The sequence below is a fragment of the Bemisia tabaci genome, chromosome 1 (assembly GCF_918797505.1).
Source record: "Bemisia tabaci chromosome 1, PGI_BMITA_v3".
Taxonomy (NCBI): Eukaryota; Metazoa; Arthropoda; class Insecta; order Hemiptera; family Aleyrodidae; genus Bemisia; species Bemisia tabaci.
In genome coordinates this window covers 19241471-19258468 of record NC_092793.1, presented here as the reverse complement: position 1 = coordinate 19258468, position 16998 = coordinate 19241471, and the positions used below count along the sequence as shown (strand labels likewise).

The window sequence follows — 16998 nt, the reverse complement described above, 5'->3', positions numbered from 1 at the left end:
TAAATTTTCTAAAAAAAATCATGAATAGCAGAAATTCTTGTGCGTTTCTGAAGTGTTGAAAATTTCAAGAATAAATGTAACCGGATCTGTGAAAAGGGACCTCGTCTTCGGAAATTAAAATTGAGTTAGTAGCACCACTCCATAGGTTAAGAAAATCTGGGCTTTTCCATCGAAAGCTCAAACATTCAGAGAGTTATGATTTCTTGAAGTTTCGGTATTTTTTGTTGAGAACTTGAAATCGCCAATTTTGACTTCTTCCCCTAAATTCGGATCTCAGTTTACTCTCGAGAGATAAGGCCCCTTTTCAGTATCCTTTTCGCAGATCCTTTAGAAAAGTTTTAAACCAATGGTTTTTTTAAAGAACATTTGAACGTTCATACGAAGTAAGATAGTGCATAACAGTGAAGACAGGCATCAGCGGATCCAGCAAATTCTGAACATGGTTTCTTCTCCACTTAAACCTATGGAAATGTATCGATTCTCGGAGAGGCCAGGTGTCCCGACTAAAATCGATATTTAACACAGATTTAAATGGAGAAGAGCCAGTGTTTCCGAATCGATGGACCCGCCTCTGAAGCCAGGCAACCCTTCCTTGGGAGTTAACTCATAGCGATGCTGTAACGCCTCATCGTTTCCCTGGTGCAAGCGAAACAGGGACTGATTTATCGGGAACAAAGCCGATACGAAGCTCACGGTACATCAGGTTCGTCTGGTCTCCGGTGTCGCGACGGGCGAAAAAAAGCGAAAAAATCAACACGGGAGATAATTTAAAAGTAATTAATCATCGGCGATAATGCACGACATAATGCAGCGGCATGGCAGGAGCTCGATTAATTCAGTGCATACAAATATTGAGAAAGTAAATAATTTATAGGCGCGGCGAAGATTTACCCGTCGACATCTCATAATTCACCGGCTAATGAGTATAAGATGGGCTAAGTGCGGCCACTTGAGACCGGGGAGCCACGGTGCGGTACCGAAAACCGGCAAAAAAAGGTCCAGGCCGTCCCGGTGTTTGTTTGCGCAGCGCAAGGGAGTCGGGAGCCCCTTTCGCCTTTCGCTCCGTCGAGGGATGAAGCGGAGGCTCACCTTTGCCCTGGCGCCTCACAGTGGATCGAGTCAATAGGAGAGGTCGGACAAAATTTGGAAACTTTAAACGTCTTTAACTCCGTTCATACAGACCTAAGAGGGTTTAAAAGTAGTTCCATTGGTTTCCTCGTAAGATTCTCCTTCAGAAACACCCCTTAAAATTTAAAATATAACAAATTAAACATCAAAATTTACAGTTTTGGTTAAAAATTGCAAGACCAACCTCTCTAATTGACTCGATCCACTGTGCGACAGAACACGACTTAATAGTCATTTATCGCGGGGTGTTAAGAGCGATTCTCTTCGGCAAAGTGGAACCAAGCAGCCACCGAGCAGGGATATCTTTCGATGGAGAATTTGAACGAGAAACTACGAGGAACATGAGAAAGTACTTGATTCGCTGCTGAGCTCACGGTATTTTTTACAAGTATTTGACATTGGAAATTGAAGACGAATAGATTTGAAAGGAAGATGGGATTGATGTAGGGATTTGAAGACAAATGGATTTAAAAATTCGGAAAATATACAGCTTTGTGACATCATTCCCATTCTAACACATTTTCTTCAGCTCCGATGACAGTTTTATCATGACTAAGCCTGTAATTGCTTAATTTAGTGGCCAGGAATATTATCGTGCTAAGACCACTCGGTAAATTCCGGTTATGCAAAGAATCAATCGAAATTTAGATCCTCCGTTGAATTTTGGCGATTCGAATTTGTAGATGAGAACTGCACTTTCAAGAGCAGTTTTCAAAACTTCCCATATATTTTCTAGACTGTTTCTTAAGTGCAAAGGGAGGATTGAAAAGAAAAGGAAATATGACACTAAAAACCATTCGTGAATACTAGGCTTAAAATGCGGAAGATCCAGCATTGAGAGCCACGCCTCAGAAATTTTTTCAGATTTGGATATCATTTCGAACGCCGCAGCAATTATTGTTCTATATCCGGTCTGTCTCTGGAATTTCTCCAACTCATCGTCATTTACTTACTCTTGAAAAAGAAAAAAAAAAGTTGAAACAATTCCATACTATCTCAGGATCCTGCGGAAAAGTTGGAGGAAATCTATATCAGGGTGTCGACTAAAACAGGCCGGCCGAAAATCAGTACTTTTACAGTACTTTTTCAGTACATTCTACAGAAATTCAGTACCTCCTCGACGAAAACTTCAGTACTTTTTCAGTGCCTCCAATCGACGAAATTCGAACAATTTCAAAAATTTGAATTTCTCGCTCAAATTGCGACAAAAAAGAAAAAAATTCCGGACCTTCGCGCGGCTCTTCCGCACATTTCAGTATTTCCGGACCGTCCTTAAGGTGATTCGATGGACGCCATATTTTGTGTCAGAACGGCATGCGATATATCGCATCAATTGGTTCCATTTTTTCAGCTATTCGTCATTTTCCTCCAATTTTGAGATCGCAATTCTGTTGTTAGGAGACTAAAGCACGCACTAACAAATTTTAACAAAGAAATTCAACGTACTAAAGGCGTAGTTTTTTTAGAGAGAAAACATCGCATTCGATACTGATATCGAAACTGTACTCGAATGCGACGTTTTCTCTCTACAAAAACCACGCCTTTATTACGTTGAATTTCTTTGTTAAAATTGGTAAGTGAGTGCTATAGTCTCCTGACAACAGAATTGCGATCTCAAAATTGGAGGAAAATAACGAGTAGCTGAAAAAATGGAACCAATGGATGCGATATATCGCATGCCTTTCTGACACAAAATATGGCGTCCATCGAATCACCTTAAAAAATCAGTACTATATCCGGACTTTCCAGAAATTCCGGACTTGTAGACACCTTGCCTACAGTGGAGCACCAAAATTCGAATTTGGCCACCGAAATTGGGACTTGGGCCTCCTTGATCCAGATTTGGCCACTGAGCGGAGCACAGTACGGCGGACGAGTGGAAAGGAGCGGCCCTTTGTCCGATTTCACGCGCAGATGTAGTGCATCGGAGCGAATTTAATTCTAATCCCGATTCCATGTTACATATCATGCTTCCGAGAAACTGGTCCCAATTATCAGGGACGACTCGTCGCAGGCCCGGCTCGCCTCTCGCCCGTCACAAAGGGATTCCGGCTAAGAAAATATTTAGAGAATAATTGTTTTAACCCCATGTAAGTTTAGTTTGAAACCGGTAAGCATTGGCCGTTTCTCCCGTCCCTCCGATTGCAGCACGCCGCGTCCCACGTTCCGATGCATCCCTTCGAACCCGCGCATCTCAGCATTTAAACCCCTTATCCATCTTCAAGGGACAGACTGCACAGCTGGATGACAAAATCCAACGTTCCGTTGAAAGCTTCAGTTGCACGTGATCCCCAGTCAATGTTCGAAACTCATTACACTTACATTCTACCACGTGAAACTAAAACGTCGTATATGAAATTACAAATCCCTCCCGATGAAATGCTCACTCTCTGGGAATCTAAATCGTCAATTTTTTCTTACAGGCTTTTCGTAGAACTCGATCCACGATTTTATCTCGTGTATATGAGAATTTTATATAGCTGCACAATTTCTGTCCGACATTTTGCTAATTTTCACGCACTACTGGAAGTAAAAATAAATGTGGAATTGTTGGTAAAAACGCCGAACTGTTTCCCGGTAAAATTAAAGATTGCGAGTGGAAAATTTTGCGCCGATGAAAACTTTCGGAAAGGGACCGATCCAAAACTCTGCCGTGTTGTACAAGAACCGCACAACTCAAAATTTGAGGTTTTCGCGAATCTATATGATATAAATTCGCGGTTTTATCGAGGCATAGCAACGTTATGGAATACGCCCGTTTTTCGATCGGTCCGTCAAAATTCGAATTCGAAGGAGCTAGAAAATCCGTCTGGAAATCGGAAAATCGTCGTATCGGACGCTCAACGTTGCGTGAAGGCCTCGGCCCGATTAGCGACCGAACCGTCGTTGCCAGACTACGCTGAAAAAAAGATAGTTTCGTCCCGATTCGACGGGGTGAAAGTTGATCGATCGGCGTTCCGACAACCGGGTCCGAGACGAGCTGCAGTGAGCACGCGCATCGCTCCGGAGGCTGAGCCCCGGCCTGGAGCACAGACATCAGAAAAATGTCGAGATTACGAAATTGCCCCCACGTTGGATCGTGATAAAATGCCGGAAGCTCAACTCAACAGTTGGCTATTTTGATGCCATGTTGACGTGCAGCGACCCCGGTGGCGCTGTTGTCGGTCATGCCCCATGCCCCAGGACCTAAAATTGAAATCACGGAGAACTTTCGTTGCAATCACAGGAAATGTGTCATCCGCAAATCCCCTGCTGTTTTTAACAAGATACTCGTGGAAATCTTTTCAAATTTTTCTTGCGCATTATGTTGATTAGCTAAAGCCCCCCCCCCCCCCCCCAAAAAAAAAAAACTTGGGTAAAGTCGTGGCTAACCTTGAAGGATACAAGGGGAAGAGGGGGCAAGCCATTCTTCCCTGGAGAAAAGCTTCCAAATGTTTTCGATTAAAACATTTGAAATAGTGACCATCATGTGGAGAAAACGCAAATTCTCAAAATGTCTGGAAAAGTTCAGCAATCTAAAATGTCCTACAAAACTTCCCGTCTAGAAGGGCCCCCGATTTTCCGTTCTGAGCGAACCCATTGTAAAGCGCTTGGGAATCACAAACATCAATTTTTCTTTCTTTCTTGGAGGCATTCTTCTTTGAATGAGGGAAAATAATAGGTAAAAAATAGACATTGCATTATCCAAAGCAAAGTTAGGCGTTAACAAAACTACCGAAATGCCCCCCCCCCCCCCTCTCAACGATTCAGAGAAAAATGAAATGCAAGCTCCTCTGAGTTAGGAGCCACCCAAATTCAAATTCTTGACGCCTCGTTGTTTCAGTTTCTTCTCCTCTATTAATTCATTTTTACTCCTTTCGGCGGCTTCTCAAGAGAGCGTTGACTTCATGAAATCACGTGTCACAAAGCCCATTTATTTGCCTGTCACCCGAGTCACTGAGGCGTCTCTAATTATCCCCTTTTTCTAATCGATTTCCACCGCGTAATCAAGTGCCAAAACGAATGCCCCTACACTTAAGCTCGTTCAGGGGGAAGCTCATGGGCGCGGACAAAAGCTCTTTGATTCTTATTTGATTACTTCCACGCTCCGTAATGAGTAGAAAAATTATCACAGCAGCCATTCTCTACCGAGCCTTTAACTTAACACGTATACAGGGTAACCCGAAAGTCCCGCACCACCCTTTAACCCCTTTTGATTCTAGTCCCTTTTTAGGGTGATCCCCTCAAAGTTTTGGGGGGTTCTTAAAATCATTCTCTTTGACTTGTATGTAGGAGCTCTCATGAAATCTCAATTTGATCAAAAGTTACAGCGGTGGTGATGTACTGGAGGCCTTGGATTTTTTCTATTAACAGGGATTTAAAGCCTTCCGGTGTAGTAGCTAGGAAATACACTCGAGTTCACAAATAGTTCAATTTTTATTTTTAGCTAAATTTTACTAAGTTTTGGCACGACGACCCAAAAGTTAACACGGCAGTTGCAGATTTTCGCTGGATTATTTTCCATCATAACTAACCGTTTTATGAGGGATTAAGAGGCATAGACACATCGCGCGGGTGGTCAACTATGAGAAGGAAGGACTAACACCCAATGCGACTCAAAAAATACACTAAATACGTACTTAGTCATGAAAGCGCGTTCCAACTATAACGGCCTAGAAATAATTATACGGCAAACACCTTGAAAATGGATTCTGAATAATCTAGCTCTCAAATTACGAAATATACTTGCGAAACAAGTAATGGAGAGAATCCGACTGACCGACTCGGAAAAATTAAAATAGCTCATTGCAGGACGGTGGTTTCTGGGGCCACGCAACTCTTACGATTTCCTCTTCCATATTGAAAAGATTTTTGTGAAGAGAGGGAATTTGTTTGCCTCGAAAAGTACCCAATTTCAAAGTTTTAAACGGTCATATTGTGCTGTTGGAGGAACAAGAATGTCACAATGTCAAAATGTTTGGCTGCAATGCTCTTGGCGAGGGCTGACCAGAAATACTTTCCTCTCACCTGAAATTTAATTTTTATTTTGTTACTACCTACAGTTTTAGGTGCTGGAACCGTAGCTTTGACTACTCCGGGTGCTACACCCGGAACTTTCGGCCTCGGAAACAGACAGTATGTCCAGGGGTGTAGATTGTTCTGATCTCCGCAATTTTCTGCAAAGCACTGATCAAAATTTTGTTACATTTTTTCGATTTTCTTTGCATGTCTGCCAAAGTCGTATTGATCTATGAGAGTTGAACATTAGAAAACTCGCAAACAAGAAGAAGAAGAAGAAAAACTCTCGGCCTCCACAATTTCTAAGGCTTTTCCATGGTAAGGTGGCGAGTCAGGCAGTTGAGAACAATTTTCAGCCCCCCAGAGTATGTCTACACAGTCCATAAGTCCGGCTTTCACGGCCGGAGTTTATTTTTTCAAAATGTCTATTTGTGCGCTGTTTTTTTCCGGAGTTGGGGACATTCCGACATGAGCTACTCAATTTCTCTGTATTGTAAAAGCTACGTGCAAATAATTTTCTTAGACCCATTTCCGACTATGAATCGTAATTAAACACGGAGGAATGGCAAACCGAGCCCCTTCTTACTCTCTCCTTGTCAAATTCCCATTGCCCCCGGGCCCCGGGTTGCCCTCCGGAACAGCCAGTATTAATTGGAGGCCCATAAAACTTAATTGTCGTATCAAAGCTTGGCGTTATTGCGTTGCCCCAATTCCGCGGCTGTTATTTAATTAGCGGCGCATCGCATCGCACCTGCAGAACGAGATTTTTACAATGGTATCCGGTGCATTGCGCGTGCGCCGGCGCGGCGACCGCGGTAACGTGGTGCAGGCCCAGGCGCCGTGGTACCGTTGCCTCCTTCGTTCGTCCGGGCCGATTCTCCTCTGTTGATTCGGAAGAACGCCGTACGAACGTTCGGTCGTTTGCAATAAAATTGCAAGTTCGGCTGCGAGGCAAATCGCTGGATCCCGGGAAACAGTCGAAGTTTCGAAACTTTCTACACCTCTGATCTGCCGTTTGAAGGAGAGAGCGAGCATTCAAAGGGATCGTCGGAATTCTCCGGATAAAAATACTTAATTTGAAAGGAGTCATCAGGGTTGCCGCAGAATTTAGAAAATTAAATTTCCTGTCATTTCCCTGATTTACCTAACACATTTTGGTCAAACTCTCTGACAAGTGGACGTATTTCTGCCAAACGGAACTATGTGCATTAAGACATGAGCCATGAGACCTATAAGAATATATGCATAACAGGGCTCACGTCATAATGCGCATAGTTCCGTTTGGCAGAAATACGTCCAATTGAAGACATGCCAGATGGTTAAAATGACATAATTAGAAATAGTTTTCAGGCAACGTGTGTTGTTCGAAAACATGTCAAACCCATTCTACACAGCGAATAAAGGTGACTAGACAATTTATTTTTCCCTGACATTTTCGTCATTTCTCCTGACATTTCCAGGTTCTCCCTGACTTTTTAAAATTTCCTGACATTTCCCGATTTTCCCTGACTGTGGCAACCCCGGGACGTGCGCACACTTTCTCATGAAATGTTTTGAAAGAAAAGGTGATGTTGCGAATACACTTTTCGCTCCGGAGTTTGAAACACTCTTCACGAGCCTCTTACTTGGACGTATTTCTACCAAACAGAACTAACAATAAGTGCAATAAGACATGAGCCTAGAGACCCATAAGAGTACATGCATAGCAGGACTCACGTCATAATGCACATAGTTCTGTTGTGCAGAATTACGTCCATTCGTACACACTGTTGTCTCGCGTAGCGGGCGCTAATCTGAAACGGCTGAAATCGAATTTGTATGTAGCGGAATGGACGTGAATCTGGGTCACGTGCGATCAGTCACTCGAATCGGCATTCGCCAGCGACGGGGGAACTTCATCAAAGAAATCCGAGTTTCGTTTGCGACTGGGCGCCCGGAGGCGGTCACTCAACTCGTCGCTCCTCTGACATAAGAGCGGGGTGCATCTCGATTTCCGTATGAGCCACAGAGAGCATGGGTTTACGTGTAAAACAGGGCTCACTTGGAGGCTGAGATACGCCCTTGCGTCAGCGAGGCGACGAAGCGTAAACCGCCAGCTGGCCGAAAATGATCGACGAGGAATGAGCTTTTAATTTGAGCTTTGACGTTTGGGCCTCTTCAGTTCTCCAATCCGGTGACGAGGCGTGAATGATCGATTATTATCGATATTCCCCTATATGCAGCTATGGTAAGGTATCGATTATGACAAAGTTCATTGAGACATCGATCCTTTTGCATAGGTTTAAATGGCAGATCAATCGATATATCGCAAAGCACACCACGCCACTGCTCCACTCCTCGCCTTAGTATCGCGGCCTGCTGATGTCATTCCCACACCAAAGAGCGTAACTTAATCCCAAGGTTGCAAAACTGTCTAAACAATGGCAAACAAGAAAAGATACGAATTCGAGCATTCTGATATATACTTTTTGTATTAAAATTTCACGAAAATCACTGAGATCTCCTCCTGACCAAGATATTTTATGTTTCTCGACGTGTGAATTCAAACCTCCAGCTCCTAAACTCAAGTCTAAATAAGTGAGTCAAATGGTCAAATTGCGCACTAACGTTACCATAACATTCGCTGTGGGATTAAAGTATGGAAACCTCAATATCCGTGCTTCGGCTTAGCTGTTGCACGTTTTTGACACTTTGAATAACACACGGCAGGGAAGGAACACTGATGAATTAAGAAGCCTGGCGGAAAATGATTACGACCTGAGTGATGATTCCTTGAACATTTCTTTAACAAAATTTATTTTATTCTTGGGGGAACTGTGTGTAAAAAAAACCGAGTGAAATTGCAAACTTTAAAACCGAGAATCACCAATTTGAAAAATGGTTTGCTGGCAATTGTTATTTTTGCACATTTTCTAAAATAACTGCGACATGAAAGACCACCCTGACCTATATGGTGGAAACAATAGCCGCTCATATTCACAATTTGCAGAAAAATACAAAAAAAAACTACCATTGTCTTGGACGGTTTGAACAGGCTTAATATATATTTTTGGCATTATTCAAATTTCCGCGAGTTTTCCCGAAATCGCACATTTTCACCGACAGTCCGACTGATATTTTTCTGAGCAGCTCATCAGTTTCGGATCATACTTATTATTAGTAACTCGAGGTGAAATTCGAGTTTCCGATCAAACAGAATGGCCGGAAATGCAAATGCATGCGAATCTTGCAAAATGCGACGCTAGACAGACTGGAGCTACAAGGCGGAGACAATGAGCTCCCTGGATGATAAAATTGTCAACGAAGCGTCTGAATGTCTGACAATGAGTTGGGAAGTGCTGCTGAGGCTATCAGATTAAATTTTAGGCAAAAATAGATCATAGAAAATCTAGCGGCAAGGCGTGAATCACCAGCTTTCGATATTCGCCAATTGAAAACTATCGTAAAGAATCGATCATTACAAAGTTCATTGAGATATCGATCCTTCTTCATAGGTTTAAACGACAGATCAATCGACTAATCGCGAAGAACGATATGCCATTGAGAAAATTCCTCACCAAAGTGTCAAATGAGATCGATCATATATAAAGGTGGCCTAACAGTTCATGCGTTTCTTTACAATGAGTAGCACTAGGAAGGAAAAAATCTACAAAAATTACTCAGCTTACTTTAGTGCACAGAAAACTCGATTTAGACTTCTCACCTGCAACAAACAATACAAAAACATCCGATTAAATTTAGAAATACAGCATCTTCGTTCTAATAATAATGCATCAATCCTTTCACCAATGAATGATTCTTCATCGTGGGGTGCGTTTTTCAAAATCTTGGCCTGAAATCCGCAGTGCTTTTAATCCCAGGGCCGGATTAAGGGGGTGGCCACATGGGCCACGGCCCATGGCGGCAAATCCAAGGGGCGGCAAAAATTTGCAATTTTTTTAAGTGAAGGTATAAAAAAAATCGGATTTAGACAAAAAAATTCCAAACGAGAAAAGGCGACAAAATATCTCATTTACTGAGAGTATAGTAATGTCTGATTTTGTCGTTTCTTAGTGATCCAAGAGACAGTCCCTTCAATTAGTCGAGTTAAGAGAGAAAGCAAACATGCAATTTGGCCTGGAACAGCGCGACTTAGAGAGAAATGATGCCGAGGACTTGAGATGAAAAGGAGAAGCCCTCGGCGCGGCGATCGGCATGTAACACATATTAGCGCCTACAAGACCGCACGAATACTTCTCGCATTGCATCAAACACAGTGCGGTCATTGCGATCAGCGTGAAACGCATAGCGCCTACAAGACTGCGTGAATACTTCACGCATTGCGTCCAACACAGTGCGTTCATCAGCGGTCGGCGTGAAAGGCATAGCGCCTGCAAGACTGTCTGAATACTTCACGCTTTGCGCCAAACATGGAAGGCCTTGTCCACACAGAGATAGGTTTACGAAACTTTACTTTCGCGCAAAGTTCCGTGAACTTTTGCTTGTAGTATTGACAGGGCTTTCCCAAAAAATGTGTTCAACACGAGTAAATGCGTCTTATGCACCCCTCCCCCGCTGGCCCGTTCACTTGATGGTTTTTATCGAGTTTCAAAACGAGTGGGAAGGGGGCGGCAAAATACAGGCGACCCATGGGCGGCAAGTAGATGAATCCGGCCCTGTTTAATCCTGCAGCCTACTTTGGTCCCTGCCAACCGGAGTGATGTGAGAGCAGAGTGAAATCTACAGTATAGAAATTTGTGGCAATTTGTCGAAAAACTAGTAAGGGAAAGGGGGGTTGAATGTGGACGATTCAAGGGGAATATGGGGCAGAACTGTAATGCGGTGCAGACAGAAACGAGTCTCATTCTGGTCTCTACAACACAAGTTTACAAGTGCGATTAGCACGGCGATGAGGAAATTTTACACCTGCTTTGACCTCGGGCGGACGTCTGTCTGTCATTGCCCCCCTCCGCCCCCCTCGCTGACGTCATCAGACTGGGCCTGCCGCGTCGCCGTCCGCCAGACTTGTGTGCTTCGCGTCGCGTCTAGCGTCGATGTGTGTTGACGTCGCGTTCGCTCTACGATTTGTTTTCGTCGCTCGACAGCGGGTGATGAATGGTGAGATTCGCCGGATGCGACGTGCGACGTTGCTGCCCGCTTCCGAAAATTGGGAATAAAGTTTTGCGAAGAATTTTTGCGATCAGACATCGTCAGTCTGTTTTGCCCCAAAAAATCCGAGTGATGGAAATATAAGGAGTCAAATCGGCTCATCAAGAAATGCACTTGGCACTATATATCACTTCGAGATTTTCAATTCCCCTTGGTGTCGTCTCAGTTTGTCAATATCGCGTTAGTGACCTGTGCGACAGGTGCGTCCAAAAAAGTGACCAAAATAGACGGCACGCTGGAGGCAAACACTAGTTGTACCTGCATCCTATCGCGAAAGCTGTGGACAGGTCTCAGATTTCGCCCGCAAAATCTAGCGTATGCAACCCGGCTCACGCCCGAGTTAAAATAGTTGCATGTTGGGTTCGAACCCAACTTCGTATATTCCTCCATTGTTGTTCGCGTTGTTTCGAGTTAAGAGAGCGTTTCGTTATCTATGATAGATAAAAAAAAGGCTAAGATTTTATGATAATGCTAAATATAAACATCTTTTGTTCATTTACCTGTCGCAAACTGATCGAAATTTTTGTTCGATGATATTCATAGAACAATAAGAACAATTTATGGAATAATGTAAATATTGAGACCATCCATAGAGCGGCATCGGTGTGAGGAGTCAAAATCCCGAGTCTGCATGTGCTTGGATCGAAATAACAACAAGATGACCACTTTTTGCCGGAGACAGGGCCTTGCGAAACGGAGTACGAATATCGCGGCCGAAATGCTCCGCTTACATAATACACGTCACCGACACCGAAAAAGCCCCGACGGAGCAGTAAGTGGTTTCAGTTGTAACTTAAGTGGGTCAGGTATCAAAATACGGAAGGGATCACTTTGAGTGATAATCCGGTATCGGCGATAATCGCGAGTCGAGAGGAATTACGGAAGTTGTAGCGGGACGCACAAAGAGCTTTTAAAAAATCATGAGAATTCGGGAAACAAAGGAGAGCAAACGGCGGAGCTCGGGAGGGATGAAATATAGTTATTTAAGTTAAACAGTAAGGAACATTGAGCTGTCAGAGGGACTTCATATCAAAAATTACACGAGTCAGAAGGAGCCGAGACGTTTAGGGGAGTTATTAAGCAGACCGCAAGTAAGTAGCAGGTAATACGAAACTGCCGCCGCGCCATTGCGCCGGCTCCCCCTCCCTTCCGCTTTTGAATGAATTAGGCGTTTTTTCCCTGCCCCCATCCCCCTTCCATCCATTACGCTCTTTCATCGGGCGTTCGTCTAGTGCATGATTGATCGGGGCTCCGGTTGTCGATTCGGTCGCGGGGCGGCCTATTTTCGTCGCTCCTCCGCTAAAAGCACCTAACTCACTCCTCAAACCCGGGTGGACTTACGTCTTTCTTGCCACGGAGCGGGGATTTCGTAGTCATCCGGCGTTTCCGCTTGGGAGTTCGACTTATTGATACGGCTCATCCCGTGATCCCACCCTTGGCCCTTTTTGATTGTATTACCGTTTTCACTCTATTTGCGCTCTTATGTGACAGCGAAATACCGTGAAAGGACCACTTTCCGCGGGACGCTAAGGGAACTGATTTTTGAAAATGACGCCGGGGGGGGGGGGGGGGGCTGAATAAACGCGAGCTTCGACATGGGCTACCGAGATTAGGCTTGTATGATTTCTTTTTAAAGGAATTCGATTTTTGACCAGTACTAATTCCGGTTGAACCATAAAAATTGTGAGGGCGTACAATTAGAGTCTGCAATATAAGGCTCATTTTTGAAGGTGGTAGTGACACTGAGGATATGGTAAGAAACATCAAACTGCAAGGCTTCAACGGTAAAAGACTCTTTGGATTTAGCTATGCCGAGATGCCTTCCAAAAGGGGAAAAAAAAAATTGATGAAGTATGAGGAAATCTGATGACTCTGAGGAAAATGTATTATTTGGGAAGGAAAAATTAAGGTTACTAGAATAAACTCCGGAGAATAATCTTCAGAAAATTGAAATAGAAACATAGTCCTAAGTTCTTTATGAAATGATGTTTTACCGAAATACATTGGTTAAGAATCGATTATTAAGGTGTTCGCTGCGAACACCCTGTTAATCGATCCTTCTCCATAGGTGTAAATGGCAGATAAATCGATCCATCGCAAAGGACGCCACGCCACTGACGCTGAGGTGGATTTTAGGATGAGGCCGAAAATTTTGAGAGCAGCAATGCCAATTTGAGCCGGTGTCTTTCGTTAATTAACAGAGCGTTTCCGTTGGCTACCGGGCCAAGCCGACGAGGAGGAAAGGCGTTATTGACGGACTTGTTTGTCTAGCTACAGGCTTGGTATTTTCAGACAGTTTGACGTCTGGCGTCCCTAGGGCCCCGTTGTCAGTCTCCCGAGACCTACGCATCCAAGTTAGATGGCTGATCAGATTTTTCGGAAGATCAGGCAACGTAGCTCGACGGGTGCCAAGTACGGTCGAAAATGGTCACCACGTCGAAGATGAAAAACTCCGGTAAAGTTTGTAACTATGTTTTCAAAATTGCAAAATTTCCACCCGCAAAAAGTATGTATATCAGGACATTGTTGGAAATTACCACCAGGAACTCAGTGGTTTTCCCTCTTACACGTAAAAACCAGCAAAAATTTGTACGAAAATAAGAAATGGCACTGTCATATTCTTGTAAAAATTGAATTAATTCATTAATTTTTCGCAGGAGCCATGCGTTTAAAATTTGAAGTTGATCCTTTTCCCAGCTTGTCAAGAGAAGCTGCGATGAATTACGATAACCATGCGACAGGACTCTGACACGCTAACCGTTGAAGCAATAATTTGATCACGGATTCCTTGGTGTAATATCTCCCATGCCGAGGGTAGAGGGAATGGAAAGAAAAGCGAAATTATTACTCCTGCACAGTGGCATATTGAGTCGTGGGAGGGAGGAGTGTCGCGGAAGAGAGGAAATTCGTCGCTCTGCTGAACTGAGAGCGCAACACCAATTTAAGATGAGCCCTGCCACTCACTTAACTTTACTCTATTCGAAACCAACGTGAAAATGAAGTTCAGCCCTTGCGTCAGCGAAACGACGAGCTGCGCATCCCGCACAACAGCTGTGCGGAAGGAGGCAGTCGATGCATAATTAATATCATGAGGGACTGGATCTCAGACTCGTCCCACGCCGTTAATACCGAAGGTAGGCAACCTGTCGCACAGTGTCGTCGGGAAAAACGCCACCGGGTAAAAAGGAAAATCCGGCACTTCATACTGGGGTCTCTCTATACCAGTGTTTGAAACTCACAGGCGCCAACGCGCCAAATGCCTAAAAAATCTGCCGTGGCGCCTAAAAATTGAAGGCTCTGCGCCAACGTGGCCCCTAAAAGTAGCCCCCTAAAAATCTGACTTTTCATATTGGGTGATTATTCGAAATTTTCAGCACTACAAGTGAAAGCTTTTTCTATTCTTCACGATTGCATCCTTAGTGCTTTTGTCTTCCCCAAGTTACAGCTACTTACTAGTTCTGTTACGAAAACATCTTGCGTCTAACTTTTCACTAAATGCGCCGTAATACATAGGCAAAAATTCAATTATGAAAAATCTAAAAAATCTTCAATGGCGCCTAAAAATCGGGCATGATGCGCCACATGGCTCCTAAAACTCGAAGGTGAGTTTCGAACACTGCTTGGGTCTCTCTATACCTCGGGTCTCTCTACACCTCGGGTCTCTCTACATCTCGGGTCTCTCTACATCTCGGGTCTCAGTACATCTCGGGTCTCTCTATATCTCGGGATCTCTGTTTATCTCTGATCTCTCCTTGTTTCTGGGCACGACGCGAGGGGTGCGGGTGGGGGGGAGTAGCTGTCCTCCTCAGGCTCTTTAAAAAACGGAACTTTTAAATAATGTAGGAAAATCGTCAACTGCCACAGTTGGTTGGCGTCGTCGTACATAATTTAAGGCTCCTCCAGGTCAGAGCTGGAGAGCCGGGCCGCGGAAGTTGCGCAAGGAGCAGTTCGCGCGCGCACGGAGAGAGACGGAGACGGGCTATATCCGAAACAATCCCTCATAATTTATTCTGATGGCTTAATTATAACTCGTAAATAAGTGTGGAATTTTTCGAGAGAAAGGAAGGCGCGCGGCGCGGCGCACGGTCGGTGGGAGAGGCCGGACAAAATCGGGAAACTTTAAAAGCTTAAAACTCCGTTACTCCAAAACTTTGAAGTTCTAAAAGTGGCTCCATTGGTTTTTTCGTGAAATTTTCTTCAAGAAGCACCCCTCAAAGTTTAAAATGTGGCGATGTAAACATGAGAAATTGCAGTTTTAGTCGAAAATTTCATGTCCGACTTCTCTAATTGACTCGATCCACTGTGCGCCGCGGTGCGGCGGACACACTGAAAAAAATGAGTTAGCGTCAGATGACTAAAAATTATTTCTATACACTAACTCAAATTGTGTGATTTGGACACACATGATTTTTGGTTTCTGTACACTAACCACTATTAGTGCTGGAAACTAATTCCGCTACTCTAATTCGCATTCGGTAGGGTTGGGTCAACCTAACCTCAAAACTTTTTTTTATTGAGAGTTTAGTGGCTTCTATTCCTTTAGGAATCTACAGCCATCTATAGGCACTATTTACTGTCCGAAGACATCAGGGAATTTGGTAGACATCCATGCTCGGGCTTACAAATTTTTACGGATTAAGGCCGAGCGAATTCTGCTTACAGATCCACTCGTCAGTTCCATGAAAATTTGTCGCCACCACCGGGATTCGAACCCGGGACCTATTGACCTAGAGTCAGACGCGCTAACCACTAGGCCAACCTGGCCTTTTGAAATTACGGGAGAACACGAACTATAGAAGTAAGCAGTAAGTTCACAGGTTTTCGTAAAATATAAACTGAACGCGGAACGCTTTAATCGCAATTTAATACAGAAGATTGACGACTCCAACGAATATCATGCTTGTTTACGTTTTGAATCGAACAGACGATTTCTAACCTTAACAGGTTTATTTATGTTGCTTTCGAACGTTTTCAAGAAAGAGAGGACACTATAAATCATACCGGGAGTATTTACATTGTCAAACGAGCCCGAAATTTCACATTTTAATTGATTTTCACGAGCTGACGCGATTGAGGCTGTTGTACCGACGCCACTTTTTTGAAACTAAATAAATGTAACGGACAATGTGGCAGTTAGCGTTGAGGGCGAATTAGTTTGACCCGAAGGTGAATTTGTCTTACCACAGCGCTAATTTTACAGCTAGTGCTGTTTTCCAATTCTGGTTCGCGCTCTAGTAAAGTGAAGTCAGCGTATGAAGCGAATTGATTGGTGCTTCAGTACAATAAATTAGTTCTGAAGCCTAATTTTGATTCTACTTGGCGAGAACTTACCAAATTAGTTCTCAACGCTAACTACTTTTTTTTCAGTGCAGACCTCGATCTCGAGGATCGACGAGTCCGTTCGCTCCACAGACCAAGGAACTTAACTTCGTTCCGAGGTTGCAAAACTCACTTAAACAGTTCGATTTTTCGCGAGAGTATGACTCAGCGATTAGTATTCAAAATCTTGATGGTTTTTTGATAATAGCAGAGGAAAATTTTGTGAAATTTTCAGTTAGAATCATCCAACAGTTTCCCATTATAAAAGATATTCAGGAATGTACCCTTCCGGACGTTGAAAAGTAGTTGCGTTCACCTGAAGAAACGACGAGTCGGATTCCTAACCCCGATTTGGCAATCGCAGCGAAGAACCAAGCATGAGAGACATGGACGCATCAAGCGCGC

The 16998-nt window shown here is 43.8% G+C and overlaps 2 protein-coding genes across 2 annotated transcripts in view; both read right to left on the bottom strand.

Annotated features, from left to right (window-relative positions):
- The window catches only part of Snoo (Sno oncogene), a 250063-nt gene that overhangs the window by 170948 nt on the left and 62117 nt on the right, over positions 1-16998 (bottom strand). The window lies entirely within an intron of this gene.
- The window catches only part of LOC140226069 (uncharacterized), a 149909-nt gene that overhangs the window by 103766 nt on the left and 29145 nt on the right, over positions 1-16998 (bottom strand). Inside the window, exon 4 of the mRNA XM_072306524.1 lies at positions 9795-9829. Within this exon, the coding sequence (XP_072162625.1) occupies positions 9795-9829 (35 nt within the window). The remainder of the gene's footprint in view (positions 1-9794; positions 9830-16998) is intronic.